At 45.2% G+C, this 17,698-nt stretch overlaps 1 protein-coding gene across 22 annotated transcripts in view; it reads right to left on the bottom strand.

Annotated features, from left to right (window-relative positions):
- The window catches only part of GAPVD1 (GTPase activating protein and VPS9 domains 1), a 50,497-nt gene that overhangs the window by 2,569 nt on the left and 30,230 nt on the right, over positions 1–17,698 (bottom strand). For 8 of the 22 annotated variants that reach the window (XM_083596927.1, XM_083596916.1, XM_083596925.1 and 5 more), the window contains 14 exons: positions 16,250–16,384; positions 14,962–15,081; positions 11,984–12,061; positions 11,454–11,815; positions 9,630–9,717; positions 8,288–8,368; positions 7,195–7,317; positions 6,940–7,069; positions 5,707–5,816; positions 4,549–4,708; positions 4,083–4,270; positions 3,223–3,436; positions 2,134–2,206; positions 528–725 (listed from right to left, as the gene is read on the bottom strand). In XM_083596927.1, coding sequence (XP_083453053.1) covers positions 528–725; positions 2,134–2,206; positions 3,223–3,436; positions 4,083–4,270; positions 4,549–4,708; positions 5,707–5,816; positions 6,940–7,069; positions 7,195–7,317; positions 8,288–8,368; positions 9,630–9,717; positions 11,454–11,815; positions 11,984–12,061; positions 14,962–15,081; positions 16,250–16,384 — 2,060 coding nt within the window. Of the gene's footprint in view, positions 1–527; positions 726–2,133; positions 2,207–3,222; positions 3,437–4,082; positions 4,271–4,548; positions 4,709–5,706; positions 6,082–6,119; positions 7,070–7,194; positions 7,318–8,287; positions 8,369–9,629; positions 9,718–11,453; positions 11,816–11,983; positions 12,062–14,961; positions 15,082–16,249; positions 16,385–17,698 lie in introns of those variants that run through there. The other 14 variants (XM_083596928.1, XM_083596915.1, XM_083596922.1 and 11 more) reach the window with 6 other exon arrangements.

Here is a 17,698-nt window from a genome sequence, read left to right as displayed (position 1 = left end):
TTGCATAGGGTTGGACTACATAACCCTTGAGAGTCCCTTCCAAAAATACAATTCTATTATTATAGCCATCTGGACTGTGCTGGAGACTAGCCTAAAACAGTATATCCTGCTCCATACCTACTGGATATTTTCTTCTAAGGAGCGCCCAATAGCCCCCATGACTTGTGTATGGCTCTTGGGTGTGGAAAGCCATCTCTCTTGTGCACAGACCTGCACCTTGCAGTTGGGAGAACAAATGTCCCATTTTGTCACAGGCTTGAAGCCTAGCCCACAGGTGCAGCAAAATGGCAGATGGGAGAGAGGGGCAGGAGGATGGACTGTGTTACTCTCAGCCATGTCTCTTGAATACTCCCCCAGTGCAAACAAAGAGCAGAGCAGGCAGGAACCAGGCTGGTTCACTTTTAAAAAATTACGACACCTGCAGAGAATGTTTCATGTAGGGAAAAAACAAAAAAACGGTCTGCAGTCTGAGTTAGTTTCATGAGCGAGAGAGGCCCAAGGCTCTTGTGTGGGGACATCAGCCTTACCTTTATGAGAACAAAGACGAGCACAGGGACAAAGTCGTCTGCCCCAGGAACAGAATCTTCGTTTGCCAGGCTCAGCAGGTTCATGATTGTGGAGCACATCCGCAAGACACACTGCAGCTTGTCCCGGGGGGTCTTGTAGGCGCTGATGGTGCGGATCTCAGACTGTGCTGATGGCCATGGTGCTTCGCGGAGGTAGACCTGCAAGGAAAGGAGAAGACTTGCTTCTAGCCCAATACAGTACAGTGTTTATAAAAGGGAGGGTGAGAAAATGTCTACACGATTAACCCCTTGCATCCAGCAATGTGTACATATACTGCACATGGTAAACATGCAAGCTTATTAAAATACCTGTGATTGGTGTAGCGTAACGGTTAAAAGGCCAAGCTATGAATCAGAAGGTCCCCAGTTCAAATCTCACCTCGGCTGTGAACTCACTAGGAGGCTTCAAACAAGGCACACTCGCTCTCCCTTGGAGCCTCAGTCTGCAATTTGGGAAATACTAACACTGACTTACCTTACCGGGTTGCTGGAAATATTACAACTAGAACCTGCGTGTGATGTGCTCCGAATGCTTGAGACCTCTACACAAATGTTATGCGATATTATAACTAACACCTGCTACGTATTTTGAAAACTTTCCTGTTTGCTTTGTATTTGGATCGTAAACAAATTCTGTGTGATCATTCCTGAGATCCAGGAGCAAGTGTTCACCCACGGTTGGAAACAATCAGAGCCCCGTTTTGAATCAAGATGGCAGACTGAAACTTTCAAAACCGCACTGATTCTAACCACTGATCTTTTTGGTTTTTTGGTACGAAACAATGAAGACTTTGTAGGGAGCCAGCACACAAAAGGCAAGGAAGCTTCCACATGCTGCCAGATAAGAATGGGACATATGGACTTGCTGGGACTACTTATCCATTGAGCCTAAAAGGACTGGATGCACTTAGAAAAGCTAGAGCCACAGGACGGTTACTACTACTTCCAGACCTCACTGTGGTGCGGAGAAAAACTTGTACCAGCAAATATTAAGTGATGCAAACCCTTTCATGTACTTACCAATTCAGTCAGAACTAAGACTGAGTTATTGGGTGCTTTTCAGCCTAATCTGATCCCCAAGCCCAGAAAGGGAATAGCATTAAAGCTCACAAGCACACAGCATGGCCTCTAGCTTAGCACTGTCTACACTGACTGGCAGCAGTGGCTCTCCAGTGCTTCAGACAAGAAGTCTCTCTCAGCCCTTCCTGGAGATGCTAAGGATTGAACCTGGGACCTTCTGAATGCAAAGCAGATGCTCTGCCATTGAGCTACAGCCACATGGCCAAACTTTCAACCATACAGGACAATCACTTCCACACAATCAATCTGAATGTTTAGGGAGAAGAGTTCTTGCTTCTCCCAACTCCAGCATATCCAAACTGGCTCTGTGTGTGTGTGTGTGTGTGTGCGCGCGCGCGCGTGTGTGAGCGCGTGTGCGCACGCAAAATTCAACCCCCACCCCCATACTACAGTGACAGTCCCCATCATGAACTGCCATCTTCAGTCACAAGTGGTACAGTTCAGACAAAGTCTTACTCTCAGGTGCCATGCACCACCAAGGACTTACCTCAGGAATCTGGAGTGCTTTATGGTTCGCAGTCACCACTTTAGATAACCTCTGTATGTGATCGTAAAGAAGCCTAGAAACAAAGGGGGGAGGGGGGAGAACCAAACAATTTAAGTAATATAGATGGCACAATCTGGGATTCTGCATAGCAAGCACCGTTAGGTAGCAGAGGGCTTCCTTATGCAAACTTCAGTTCTTTGCAGCAGCACCCCTTACAAAAATCTGTCCTACAAAAGAGTCTGGGCTATCAGCCCAATAACTTGTATGGCTTAAGCGACTAATTGTATTTAAATATAATGCCTCAGTGAAAGTAACATTTTGAGGTTACTGAAGAAGGACGCAAGAACTTGCAATTAAAAAAACCAATCAGCTAGCTTCAGAGACAGATCAGAATATCCATGTTTATCCTGTCTTATTTTGGCACAGAAGAGACCAAGCTTTGGCAAGGCTGCCACTTTTCCAGAATCTCAAGCCCTCATTTTCTCTCTTGTTGCCTCTAAGGACAGGGTATATATACGGGGGGGGGGGGGGGGGGGGAGGGAGAGGTACATTGGGCCCAATACAGAAGGGGTGGGGAACCTCAGGCTTGAGGGCCCAGTGCAACCCTTCAGGCCTCTCAATCTGCCCCTTGGAACTCTTCCCAAGCCACACCCTCCACTCACCCCGAGTGGTTTTGCCTGACTGAAATGTGTCCTTGAACTCTGATAATGCCTCTAAAATGGGTAAGTAAAAAAGAGTCTATTGTACAAAGGTAGGATTTACACCTATTGTTCTGCCCACTTGCTCCACCCACCACTTGCATGCAGCCTCGGAAATGTTTCCCAGACTAAATGTGGCCCTCAGGCTGGCAAATGAAAGCCCTAACAAAACCCCCAAGTTCAGAACAAATGTGAAAACTGAACACTCATTTCTTGCAAAGGAAGCAATGCACCAGAAGGGAACAGAATTAGGGTATTTGAAAAAGCTACAACCAGAAGCAAACTTGGGCCTGCACAGAAGTAGAGGAAGCACACAAGGAAAGGCGGCTGTGGCTTGGCCTCTGCTGCCATTATTGCTCAAGCCTGAAGAAACCAGCCATGTCCCACTCACTGGTCACGCAGGATGTCTCCATCCTGGTTAGGGTAGAAGGCCAGTTTGAAGATGCGGTTCATGACGCTGCGCTCAATTGCCAGCTGGGCATCCTGGAGCTGCTCCTCACTGGCGTTCTGCCAGATGACATCCTGGGCCATTACACCGTAGAGAAACTGGAGGAAGTCCTCAACTTGGGCAGTTTTGTCATCCGCTGCTGTCAGCTTCTGGAAATCTTTGGCAACAAAGCAAAAGGGAGGAAATCACAGGGCTGGGGAGGGAGAAGCACACCCTCTCTCCTCACACACAACATAGGAATTAGAAGCCGCTCCAAAATTACAATCCCCATGTCTTCTCCAGGAAAGCCATGACATTTGAACTTGGCAGTTCATGTGCACCACTATTCCCTATGCAAAGAACCTGCACACATTGCAAACGAGAGCTGGCCAAGAGCACTTCCAAGGGAGAAATGTTTAACTGGATCTGCACAAGAACCAAGACCAGCAATACATACCACATAGGCCCGCTGCTTCCTATTCCATGACTGGTTCCTGCCTTCTCTGCCAACCTTAGAACATCAAGCAGCTTGATGTCACCGAGTGGGACTAGAAGCCCCTTCTGTAACATCGTAGCAGCTCAACCAACTGCAGCAAAGGTTTCCCCAATGGCAGACTAAAATAAATTTTATTTCTGCCCCACTCTTCCTCCAATTAGGAGTCTTCCCCTCACCCCTTTTATCTTAATACGTCTTGGACCATTCACTACGGTACAGCCAATGGCCCAACGTCACCCAGTAAATCTTTGAACCAAAGTGTGCCTGGCCCTACACTGCATGCATACATCCCATTTCATCTCTGTGCACAATGCCAGGAGTGGCTTACCTTGAATGAACGCCCTTATCTTTGACTCTTTGCTCTCCAGCAACAGCCGCACACACACCGTGGTGAAGTATCGGTTTGCCACTTCTTTGTCTCGCAGGACTCTCTGCAACAGCCTTTCCAGATGGGCCTGGGTGGTCTGTAGACCCTGGCGGCACTGCGTCAGGTAGGCAATATAGGGAGCCCTTTTCCTGGGATTTGGGGGTAGGAAGAAAGGGGTTGTACAACTCAATGACATCTGGAAAGTGCAAGTTTGGGGGAGGTGCTCCAAGCTGTTTAGGGTGGCTTCAAAGCACCTGCCCCATGAGAAGTGACAGCATAATTCTACTCCCAAATTTATATGAGCGAGATGCAGACAAAATGCTGCCCTTGTTGACTTCCTGGGGGCATCTGACTGGCCACTGCTGTATTAGATGGGCCTGATCCAGTAGGGTTCTTCTTGTGTTCTTATGGAAGGTAAGGGATTTACCTGTAATCCTCAGCAATTGAGGCCAGCAGCTTGCGGCAGGTCCTGTTGTCAAAGCGGCCAACACAACGCATGGTCTCCTGGATCTGAGCCATCAGGTTCTTGTCCTGAAGGTTGATGGCTTCGGCTAGCTGGACTTTTAGGAAGCATACAATTTCATTGTCTGTTCAAGATGGTGGAAAGGGGGAGCGGAAACCGAGTGAGTAAAGGAGAATTGTGGTAATACACCCCCCCCAAGTTGTGGCCCTGTGGGATCGCCCCCTGCTGTCCTCCCTGCCATCTTCCGGGGCACAAGAGATAGACTATATTTGGCAACACTTTGCTTTCTCTCATACTCTTCCTAGTCTACATTTCACACTAACACACACATACACACGCTATATCAGCCTTCCCCAACCTGTTGCTGGATTAAAACTCCCATTATCCCCAACTGATTATGCTTGCTGGGGCTGATGGCAGTTATAGTCCAAAATTTCTGAGGGGCACCAGGTTGGAGAAGAATGGTCTGCCTAGTTACCAGCAGGTAACTTGGTCATGGTTGCTGATGGGACATCTGGTTCAGTAATACCTAAAGGCCCACTATGGAAAACTCATGTTACCAACCCGTTCTAAGTGACAAACTGTGTGTCAAAGAAGTAAAATAAGTTTGACTTTGATATGAGTTATATATCCAATGTTAGTCCTACTCAGAGCAGACACGCTGAAGTCAAAGGATTTATGTTAGTTATGTCCTTACTGCTGGATAAGTGTTTAATAGTTATTGTATCTGTATTCATTTAAGAACCATTAAAATTTTGTTTTTAAAAAAGTTATGTCCTTTTGTTTCAATGAGTCTACTCTGAGTAGGACTAGCATTAGAGAACACTGGTTCATTGACCACAGTAAAGAGATTAACACTAAAATATAGCTCTAAGCATTGTATAACTTATACCCTGAGGCTTTATGATGAAGGGTGGGTAAGATATCCAATAAACAGAATAAATTTTCTCAAATTTTCCACTTTTCCTCCAGGGGGGACGGGGACAACACCACCCTGTCCCTGCTTCAAAATTTCCAGCAATTTTACACATTTCTAAGTGGTGTCATGTGTCAAGTGTGCCTCTTGCTTTAAGTGTGGTTGTAGCTATACAAGAAGTCTAAAAGTCAAAAGAGGTCTTTTACCTTCAGGGTCCGTATGATCTGGAAGGCCGTTCCTCGTGGAGTGGGACAACATAGGGAAGGCCACAGAATCTGCTGAACAGAGGGCAAGCCGCAGTTTCTTCTTTGCATCTCTGGGAGGAAGGGGCAGAGGGGGAGAGAGAAAATATTCATTTCTGCCTTGAATTTTCATATAAACACCAAAATCAATATATTTTATTTCAGTGGCTCCTAAAAAAAGAGAGAGGTGGTGGTGGACTCTAGCACCTCATGTGAAAATGCTTATTGTCTAATACGAATCTGCTCTCCTCCCTTTTCCAACAGGAAGGAAGTTTATACAGTGGTACCTCGGGTTACAAACACTTTGGGTTACAGACTCCGCTAACCCGGAAGTAGTACCTCAGGGGTTACAGACTCCACAAACCCGGAAGTAGTACCTTGGGTTAAGAACTTTACCTCAGGATGAGAACAGAAATCACATGGCAGCAGCGGGAGGCCCCATTAGCTAAAGTGGTACCACAAGTTAAGAACGGTTTCAGGTTAAGAACGGACCTCTGGAACGAATTAAGTTCGTAACCAGAGGTACCACTGTTTTGTGAGCCATTTGTTGGAATCCATTTTTGTAAGGTCTAACCCCAAATCCCCTGGAAGAATACACCAGGAGAGGAGGATAGATGCCACAGGGCCTTTCCCATCCCCCAAAAGAGCAATTCAAGTCACTTGCCTTCATGGTGATGGAAGAGCATAGAAAACCAGTAGGCAGTTTCCACTCTCAAGTTACACACTGGAGAATTTCTAAGCAGAGCTTCCAAAAGCAGGGAATGTTATTCAGCATAGAGCTAAATGCCCGCCGTGTCTGCCCCTATACATCGAACAGCCTTAGTGTTTGGGCTCATTTATTAATATTCCTACATTTATACCTCACCTTTGCTTTGATTAGAGTACGTGGTTCACCCTCCCATTTTATCCTCACAACCACCCTGTGGGATATGTTAGGGTGAGAGTGTGCTGCTGTTCCCCAAGGCTCGGCCATGGCAGAGTTGGAGGATTCGAACTGGTGTCTCTCTGAGTCCTGGTCCAACACTCTAACTGCCACGCTAGAGGCAGAGGATTTCCACCAAACACAGAATCCTAGACAGTGTTTGGATCTAGCCTTCTTCCCAAAGTCCCTTTGTCTACTGCAGTGAACATCTCTCTCCCTCTCTCTCTCTCTCTCTCTCTCTCTCACACACACACACACACACACAATCAAGCTACCTGTAAGAGAAAGCCGAATCCTGTGGCTGGGCTGCTTGGCTGGCAGAATCCGGAAGGTCATCTGCGGATATGTTCTGCAAGTTGTCGTCCCGCACAGAGTCATGGATGCTCTCGCCATCTCCAATGGCATCTAAACCCAGCCCACCAAATGAGCATAGAAAAGTTAGCGGTCTCCCATTAGCAGCAGGTAGCAGCCATCCTCTTCCCCTCATTACTTGAAAACTATGATGGCTGGGGGCATGAACAGACTCTCACCTGCATTGTCATAGGTCACTACAGCCCCCTCATTGGGGCTGGTTCGCTTAATCGCATTCCTGTACTTGTCCAGGATGTCCTCCGCTGCCTGGGCCTGAGCGCTCAGTCTAGGGCCAGAGTCATCTAAAATGTCAAAAAGAGAGGGGGGTGAGAAGCAGCAAGGAATTAACATGGGGGTGGGTGTTGGTCTCGAGTAGGCAGTCTAAATACCAAAGGCATCATGCGGTGGATGAAGTCATGCAGCCACTACGGACATGATTGAATGTGAGAATACAGAAATGTGTCATTGGGGGTTTCTCCCAGCCGTTTTGCTTTCCCCATTAAATCAAATGTGTGGGAAAGATGGCTGCAGAAACACAGGTTTTTGTTTTTCAAAAAAATAATTTCTTGGTTTACAAAAGTACGTGCATTGTCTCTTTTTTCAGGTTGTAAAGTCTTTTCTACAGACCAGTTACATTTGATATGAGACATTAGTGTTGTATACAGTATAAGTTTGAGGAAGAAGAGAGAGGTGGGATGGTGAAACTTACATGCCAAAACACAGATTTGAGGAAAGAACTTTTTTTTAACTGGTTCAGAAGGTTTAGACTCCCACTACAGACATTCATTGTGGTTATAGCAATGAAATAACTAAAGTACAGCATTTTCTGGTTCAAACACACACAAAAACTCTTCATATTATCTGGTGTCCTGTTTATTAGTTTCCCCTTGTGTTTATTTTTAGATTATAAGCCTGCAGGTAGGGACTGTCTTGTGCTGATTGTATGTTGGCTGCTTTGGGAGCCTTTTTTGTTGAAAAGTGGGGTGCATAAACACTAAATAGATAGATGCAAGTTGCAGTTCAACATTATCTGGACAGCCACAGGCTCCACACCCCTGGTTTAATACAAGCCATCTGCGTGCAGTGAAACACAAAAACACACACATATACAGCCTGAAGTGATGCAGTTCTACAGATTTGCCCCAAGATGAGTGTTCTCATGTAGTAAGTACAGGTAAATCCTATCTGAATCCCTAGACCAGGATTAAGAGTCCTTGAGATCTTTTTTATTTAAAGTCAACCACGTTATAAAATTCAGCAGCAACTACTAACCTTGAAGAGCGTTGTATCTATCAGGCACAAAGTCCTCTTTGTCCTTGTCCTGCTTCTCTTTTTTTCTAAATGGGATGGGAGCTGGGGATGTGGGGAAGGCGGAAAGCAGAAGAATTTTAATTTGAAATAGGAACTCCTATGACAGCTCAGTTTGCACAAGATTATTCCAAAAAACATTTCACCGCATGGTAATGAGAGAAAGGATCTGAAGAGTGAGAGGGAGAGAAATTCTGTGAACTGCCCAGAGACCACCAGGTATAGGACAGTATATAAATTCAATAAATAAAATAAAAATAAAAATACCACAGGTGCAAAAATCCCATGAGAGAGAGCTTCTTCTAGGCATGTTTTGAGTGATATTGCCACAAGTCCAGGTGATAGGTAAACAGGTACATATATATATATATAAAGTAACCCACCAGTCTTCCTGCAACAACACTTGAAGCTGAAACAAGGCATCAGGCAAAGAAGCGAACAAGCTGTTTTCGGGGCAAGACAATCAGGTTTTTTTGTTTTGTTTTGTTGTTTTGTTTTGTTTTTTCACTAAAAGGAACTTTCAACAAAAGCCAACTGCCAGTATCTCTACAGCACAACAGAAATTGCTTATAAAATGACTATATCCATTATGTTATAAAAAACCTTCAGAATTTAGTAGGTGCATAAGAAATAACACATAATTTACAGGTATCTAAGGGGCAGGAAGACTGAGTATGGTGGGATTTTATTTCATTTAGTTCAGTTTAAGATATACAAGTATCTTTCCCTGTGCCATTTGGAAAAATATGATTGCCATTTAATATATTCAGGTTTTGCATGCCCTTCCTTTAAGTTGGATATATCATTGGGTTTTTGGAATTGCTTATTTGCCTCTGTCAACCAGGCCTCTGTCAACCAGGCAGTAAAAACATTGCTCACATCAATAAGTCAGCACAGTTATTGCAACCCCCTACAACACATGTATGTCGATGGAGAGGACTACCTCACCCAACTAACTAATCAGTGAACTTACTATGCATGTACCTAACTGTTACTTTTTGTAACCGACAAGTCAATAATATGTACTCCATTTGTTGTTCTTGTTTTTATGATATGCTTATGGTATTACTGCTGAAAATCATTTTTTAATTTTTTAAAAAAGAAAACTTGCCCAAGTCCAGCTTTTGAACAAATAACCAAAACTGATTTTTTGCTACCTATTTAGGGTGATATGTTAGGACACTGGTCTTCAACCCACAGCTGAGTTGTGGCCACAGGAACTGCACTGCCACTAGACAAATGCACAGTAGAAGAAATTAGGCATTATACACATAACTTATCTAAGAAGTGAGATATAAAACCACACCTCTGGGCATAGCTGAAACAAAACGTTTCCTCCACCATGGTTTGTTCCGGTCAGATTTCTCATCGTCGCTGTCTTTGCGATCCTCAACCTGTTTGGGGAGAGATGTGTTGAGTCAGGTCTAGACTTAAGTTAGTTGAAATCAATGGAACTTGAGTCACGAGTATCTTTTCCTGTTGATTTTTCAGCAGAAAAGTTGAAATAACTACTAGATCCAACCTGCTGTTTTCATTCTGCCTTATCCGATTCTGTTGAATGTTAATAAATGTTAAACTCTGGTTGGAGGCTTGAAAGAAGCAGGATTTTTTTTTAAAAAAAACCATAGGGTTTTAAAACCAAGTAATCAATTCAAACATGAATTGATTATTAGCATATTTAAATTCAATACTTGAAATCAGGGGGGACCTGGGACCCTCTAGATGTCGCTGGACTTCCACCAGCCCCACCAGCCAGCACGGCCAGTGGCCAGAGAAAATGGGAACTGTAATCCAACCATGGAGGGTCATGTAGCAGTAGCAGCCACCACTGAAACTCTGCCCTCTGCATGAATCACAGTCCATCCCTTTTGAATCATACAAAGAGGCTGTTGACACATGGACCTATATCTGATAAGAATAACCTGTCTCCTTTGATCAACCGAAAGCACTAGAGCGTTCAGTTCTTTGCTCCGTGTGCAGGAGAGGGAGGGGGCATAGTGGACTCTTCTACCCCTTTATGCAGGACTAAAAGTGATGTTGGTGACTTTCCCCCCACTTGCTCAACCACAAAAGCTAATGGGTGTGTGGGGGACACTCCTCTGAGGTCAAGGGTGACTGACTGTTTAGCCTCTCACAGCCTCATCAGCTTTCCACAGGAGAAAACTGGCAGATTAAAAGACAGGGCAGTGTGGCCTCTATGCTACAAAATCAAAAACACTGAATTCTGTGACTTGTGTAAAAATTGCCAACCAGTTTCTGCCTGGTGCATTCTGCCTTGAGCTACTTATGAAAAGTAGAAAGGATCTATACAAGAGACTGAAATCCCATATTAGTCACACACTTTCAAACATATATTCATAAGGGCTAGAAGCTTGCTTCTTAAACCTCTGAAAGGACTAAAAGCTTAATAATAATAATAATAATAATAATAATAATAATAATAATAATAATAATTTATTATTTATACCCCACCCATCTGGCTGGGTTTCCCCAGCCACTTGGGCGGCTTCCAACAAAGTATTAAAATACAGTGGTCTTGCTTCAACGGGGAAAGAAACCCTTGGGATTCTTAGGAATTCTGCAGCCAACACCACATTTTGTGGCTTTTCAGTACTCCCACCAAACTGTAATGTGTATGGAGTTAAGAACAAAGGAGTTTAAAATTAAGTCTGCGGGATCAGGCCAAGGCCCAACTAGATCAGCATCTTGTTCTCATAGTGGCTGAGCAGATGCCTGTGGGAAGCATGCTGGATAGGAGTGCCACAGCACTTTGCCCACCTGGGATTCCCAGAAACTGATATTCAGAGAAACCATGCCTCTGACAGTGGAGGCAAAACATAGCCATCATGGCTAGTAACTACTGATATCCTTGCCCTCCGTGAATTAAGCTAATCCTCTTTTAAAGCCATCCAAATTGGGGCCATCACTGCCTCCTGTGGAAGCAAGTTTCATAGTTTAACTATGCTCCAGTTCAAGGGAGTTCTAGCTTAAGAAAAAATTGAGGTAGCAACCAAGCTAACACATAATACACACAAAATGCTTTTAGATAGAGGTAAAACTTAATGCATTACTTAGCTATAAAGCCTTGATTCAAGAAAGCCATTGAGAGGCTTAGTTTGTCTTCTCTTACCTCTCCTCTGCAGGAATCTCTGCTAGGAGATGAGGAAGAAGACTGAGAGGCTGTCAGCAAAGGAGTTCCCCCTACACAGCCAAGCACAGAAAGCTCCCTCTCCTCGTTGCCGGCTCGCCTGTTCCAACCAGGGTCACTCATTGGCCTCCGGGCAGATGACACTATATCAGAGCTCCTGCTCCGCACGAGCCTCTCAGGATAGGAATACCGCTGCCTGAACACTTCGGAGTCAATGATTATAGCAGTGTGGGAGCTGAAATTGGGCAGCCTTGCCTCGTTGCCTCCTAGGGTCCCTTCCAGGATCGGGGGGTCTGGCGGGGGGTGTGAAGGTCTTGCATAGTGCACTTTGGGCCTCACCACTGCTGGAAAAAACACCAGCGTCAGACCAAGCAAAGCATTACACCAACGCTGTTCTTTCACATCCCTTTACAGTTACAAGTAACACATGGAAGTTTTGCAGCTATGGAAAGAGGACCAAATGCAGTAACACTACTGTTAACATGCATGTGGCCCACATGCTGCAGGATTACCTTCGTTGGAAGACAAGGGATCGAACATGGCAAGCAAGGATTCTGCATGAGACAAGGTAGAGGCCCCCTGGCTGGTTCCTAAAAGATGGAGAAGTGGGTTTAAGAAAGTACCAGGAGGATCTTCACTAACAGGCTGCATAGACCCTAAGAAGCCAGAGATATCACCTGAGGTCACCTACTCCAGCATGCTACACCACTCTGACATGCAAAAGGATTTGCCTTTCACTATGGATACTTTAAGGGAAGCAGGTGGCGCTGTGGTCTAAACCACTAAGCCTAGGGCTTGCTGATCAGAAGGTCGGCAGTTCGAATCCCCGCAACAAGGTGAGCTCCCGTTGCTTGGTCCCAGCTCCTGCCAACCTAGCAGTTCGAAACATGTCAAAGTGCAAGTAGATAAATAGGTACCACTCCAGCGGGAAGGTGAATGGTATTTCTGTGCGCTGCTCTGGTTTCACCAGAAGCGGCTAGTCATGCTGGCCACATGACCCAGAAGCTGTATGCCAGCTCGCTAGGCCAGTAAAGCGAGATGAGTGCCGCAACCCCGGAGTTGTTTGCGATTGGACTTAACTGTCGAGGTCCTTTACCTTTACCTTTATGCATACTTTAAATCAATGTTACCAGACATTATTCATCTCTCAAGTACTTGGGACAAGTTGCAATCTTTTCCTCATTCCTGGTGGGGATAATCTTGCCAGATTCAATAATCACTTTCATTGACTCCTGCTCTGAAAGCCCTAATGCAAGGATGGGCTATCAGCAGCCCTTGGCCGGGCTTCAAGAAGTCCTCCCTACAAGTAACTTGCTCAGACCTCTGGGTAAGAGTGACATACCCCTCCTTTGGCTTCTCCTCCAATGCCCACAACCTGAGTGGATGTCACCCACCCTCAACAGAGAAATGTCATCATTACTCATCAGAGAATTTTGGGTTTCTACTTCAGCACATGGCACAAGGGAGAATTTTTTTCCCCCTTACAGTGAATTTCAGTTTACAGATTTGGGTGAGGGAGGACAACATTCCTGATAGGGATAACTCCCCCTGCTGGGTCTCGTGTCCACTTCAGGTGGAGTCATCCTGTCTCTCCAGACTGAGTGTCAGAACGGAAGAACACCTCAACCCCCAAGAAGTTAAGGAGAATCCACAGGTACTCAGCACTAGGAATGAAAATACTCATACAAACCGCAAGACGTTAGGTAGAAACTCAAAGGTAACCCCCGCCAAACTCCTTCCCATACAGAACTGCAACCGATTGTAACCTCTGGGTATTCCCTCTTTCCATTTTCCACCTCATAATCCTCTGGCTCATTTTCTTCATCTTCATCAAACATTGATCTGATCATTTTTAATAGTTCAGTCATCAACTGTTTAACAATACCAACGGTCACTGTTTGAAACAAAATTAGTTTTTCCATACTGGAAGCTTCTAATGTTATGGATATTATCAGCCACTCAATCCACCTTAATGTTTTCCCTTTAAAATCACAGTTGTGACTATGTCATCTCAAAGCAAATTCCTTTCTCACAGCTAATTATGGCCATTTGACTTTCACCAGTTCTTTAATGGCAAGAAACAAAAAAAGCATTAAATGTTTTTCAAATACGAGTTCCTATCGTCCATTTTAATCTTTCTTGTCCACCATAAATCAAGCCTTTCCACTTTGCTTTAGACACTTTAACAATTAGTTTCCTTTCTGTTTCATTAACAACAGAAGGTGTCTACCCCATCTGTTCTGAAAGGAAGAGGAAGGTTGCGATTTAAGAATTGCGAGGTGCCTGAAAAAACTGGGTCAAATCCCCTACTACACACTCCCACCAGAACGGGGGGGGGGGGGGGGAGACACACAATGAAAAACTAAAGGTGTATGTTAGGGCTGGGCGATGTATTGATACATCGTCCAGCACTGGTTTGTGGATCACATCATGAGAACCATTACAGAATAATTGAACTGGCAATGTATTGCGAAGCACAGCCTTCAAAACTAAAAGGGCGGAGTAACTGAGTCCTCTGGTGGCTGGCTGGCTGCCTGCCCTTTTGGCTCTCTTTCCCCTCCAATGGCAGAACACTCTCAGTCCCAGCCTTGGTGCCCCCCTATAACCATGGTGTCTCTACCTGATGCAGAAATCACAGGTGGGCTGGATAGCTCTATTGGTTAAAGCGTGATGCTGATAACACCAAGGCTGCAGGTTCAATCCCCATATGGGGCAGCTGCATATTCCTGCATAGCTGCATATTGCTGCATTGCGGGGGGTTGGACTAGATGATCCTCAGGGTCCCTTCCAACTCTACAATTCTATGATTCTCTGATTCTTCCTTCTCCCTCTGTCTAGGGAGGAGTGGAAGGAGTTCACCCTCCAAACATGAGGGCTCGCCTGCCTTTGGGAGGAGGAATTCGCAGTGCACATAGCACACACCTATTAATCTCCATGACTGCTGCTCTGCCCAATCTCCCCCGCTCCACCCTACATAGTTCCATGTTTCAGACATTGTGATATATCACTAAACTGCAATGTTTAGCTGGTGATATACCGCAATGCTGAAAACCAGATAGTGTGTATAATGGAAAACAAAATGGAAGGTGTGATGGTGCTGGAGGGTGGGGGAGGCAGGCAGGAGGAAACATGCAAGACTCATTCAGAAACAACCAAGGAAGAGCAGAAAGTAAAGAGAGGACTGAGATTGTACACAGAAAGAAAAATCCACAGAAAACAAGTACTCAGACAAGTGTTTCTCTCCATACATAGGGAGAGACGTGAAGACCCAACCATCCCTAGCAACATGAAGGGTCAGTCTGGAGAGACAGGATGACTCCTCTCCCCTGGATAGGACACAGTAAGACCTGAAGACCTTGACTGCCTCCAGCAGGGGGGTCATCCCTATCAGGAATGTCATCACCCTTCATCTGGTAAATTCAAATGCTTTCAGGATTGACGTTTAAGCTGCCAGGAAACTCACCGCAGGGTGGCCCATGCTTCCCCTTACCATGAGCTGTTTCATCCATGTCGGGGCTGGTTACTGAATCCTTCCCACCAAAGTCAGAGCTACACTCGGAGCGGAGGTCCTCAATCTTGTTTGGGATGTCTTCAGAGGTTGCGCTAATGCCTTAGGAGAGAACAAGAGACCTCACTGAAAGGGAAGCCACCAAGTCTGAAGACATTCAGCACAACAGTAACTTACTAGACCATTACAGTGGATATCCGTTCCAGCAATGAATGCATGGGATTTATAGGCCAAGAGCCTCCTCCTACTCTCCACATCTAGAACCCTGTCCAGCAAGACCAAACCCTGTACCCTTGGGGAAGCAATCCAAGCCATGCAATTTCCCCTCCTTTATTTTACAGCTGGATTATGAGCTCCTCCTGCTTCAATTATTCTATGGGAATTTGATTAAGTCCAGAAAGCAGAATGACGACAATGAATGCTTTGGGCTTAACTCTTTAATTCTCATCCCCAATTAAATATTTGAGGAGGAATATATAATTGCATTTCCCTGCCTTTATGCCATGTTATCAATCTCTACACCTCTCTCTGCCAACTCTCACAACTTAGAGCAGGAGCTCTCCTCCTCTTTTCAGCAAGAAACACACACAAAGACCACCCTCCTGCAGTGTTTACTGACTTTTCCTTCACCCAGGCACTAACGCTGTCAGGAATCTTAGACCAGCTAAAATTCTTCCGAGGGTGGTGAGTATATGTATGGCTTTGAAAGGCTGCCATTTGTGGGGAGGCAGCAAAACGACTCTCACAAGAGCCATCTTAGCATGGAGCCAAGAGGAGAGAAGCAATTTTGAGAAGCTAGACCATACACTGAAAAAGGACTTGGCCTTCTTATGGATGACAATCCCATATACAAGTTTCACAAAGAGGCCACAAACACATAAGAGACACACAATTAGGAACACAGGAAAGTGCTTTTCATGCCAGATCAGATTGATCCATCTCTGACTGGCAGTGGCTCTCCAGTCTCACAGGCCAAGAGTGCTTCCCTCCTTTTCACCTGCTCCCTGACTCTTGTCTAGAATACTATTGATTGAACCTGGGATCTTTTCACATGCAAAATGCATGCTCTGCCCATATGAGCTAAGGTCACTTCCCCAGTTTTCAAATCCCTGGCATCTCCAGCAGCAGGGCTAAGGAAGTCGCCTGCCTGAGATATTGGACTGCTGCTGCCATTCAGGGTAGACAATACCAGGTTAGATGGAGAAGCAGTCTTATTAGACATAGCACAGCTTCAACTGTTCACATAATGTGTTGTTTTCTGAGGTCTCACCTGATACGACGCTGAGGCCTGGTGTGCTGGGGCGGGAACTGACCTCCCTCACATCTGTGTCATCAGAGGTGCTCCCCACCCCAGAGCAGCTCTCAAGCTCCTGCAGCCTCTCCTCTTGCTTTAGATCAGGTGCCTCTAAATTGTGGGTGGGGAGAAATACAACACACAGGTCACCTTCTAGATACAGTAGTCTTGTAATTTTACATCCAGTTTTCACAAATTTCCTACCTTCCATGAACACTTCCCAAACATTGGAACCCCAGTGCAGATGCCACAGAGTCATGTTCAATTCACATGGTACATTGACCTGGATCTCTTGGCCTTATTATCACCCCCACATGAATCCCCTAGACCAGGGAAGGTGAATCTGTGGCCCTCCAGGTGTTTTGGGGCATCAGCGCCAAACAGCATAGTCAAGAGCCCAGGGTATCCAACAACATATGGTGAGCATCAGCTTGGGGAAGGGCTGCCCCAAAATGTACTCATCACCCTTCCATGCAGATGCATGCTGGAGATCTAAGTAGCAGGCAAGCTGCCTTTCAGAGAAGCTCCCCTGATGTTAATAATCTCCCCATTGTGGAAAATCTCCTAACTAAAGAACCTCAGAATTCCCTGGAGCAAGGATTCCCAAATTTTGGTATGTGCATCGCCAGTGGTCCACAAGCTTCATTCAGGTGGTCCAGAGCATGTCTGCATTAAATATTCATACTGATTTTAACAGTATGTTTATTGCTACTTTTATTTTTTCTGTATTGGTCTTTTACTGTATGACAATTTGATTCTATGGAATTCAAAATACGAAAGAACAAAAGAAGCAATACAAATGCACTTTAAAAAATCACGTGGCATCTACCACAGTGCATTTTAATCGCTACAACAGGAATAAAAATCAACAAGAAAAATCACTAAGAGTCTCAGCAGTTTTCAAGTGGTCCATAAGGAAAATAGTTTGGGATCGATCCACGGCCCCAGAATATAAGGTTTGTGTAGAGAAGTAAGGAAACATTTGCATGGGTGAGTAGGCAGAATGGAAGACCAGGGGAGGCTACTCTCCCATGGGAGGCTTCTAGGTTGCCTCATTTGAATGGCCCCACTGTCTGGAATGAGAGTAGCAACCCAACAAAGGATATCTTCCTCCACCATAAAGAAACAAAGTGTGTGCATGGGTGAGTCAACTGTTGAGAAAAGGCACTACTTGTACTAGTTGACTACAGTTGTCCATACATTGGTAACCTCACGGTTGAAGCACTGCAATGTACTCTCTTTGTGGCTACCCCTTGGGGTTGATCTGAAGGCTACAGCCAATGCAGAACAAGGAAGCTAGTGTGTTTGTGGGGGCAAACTATCAGCAGTATATAATACCTTGCTTGTGAGATTCGTACTGGCTGTCTATTTGCTACTAGGCCAAGTTCAGGCGTTGGTACTAACACATCCATCCCTATACAGCTT

Source organism: Podarcis filfolensis (genome assembly GCF_964270895.1).
Source record: "Podarcis filfolensis genome assembly, chromosome: Z".
In the NCBI taxonomy this organism is placed as follows: Eukaryota; Metazoa; Chordata; class Lepidosauria; order Squamata; family Lacertidae; genus Podarcis; species Podarcis filfolensis.
This window is presented reverse-complemented; position numbering and strand designations above follow the sequence as displayed.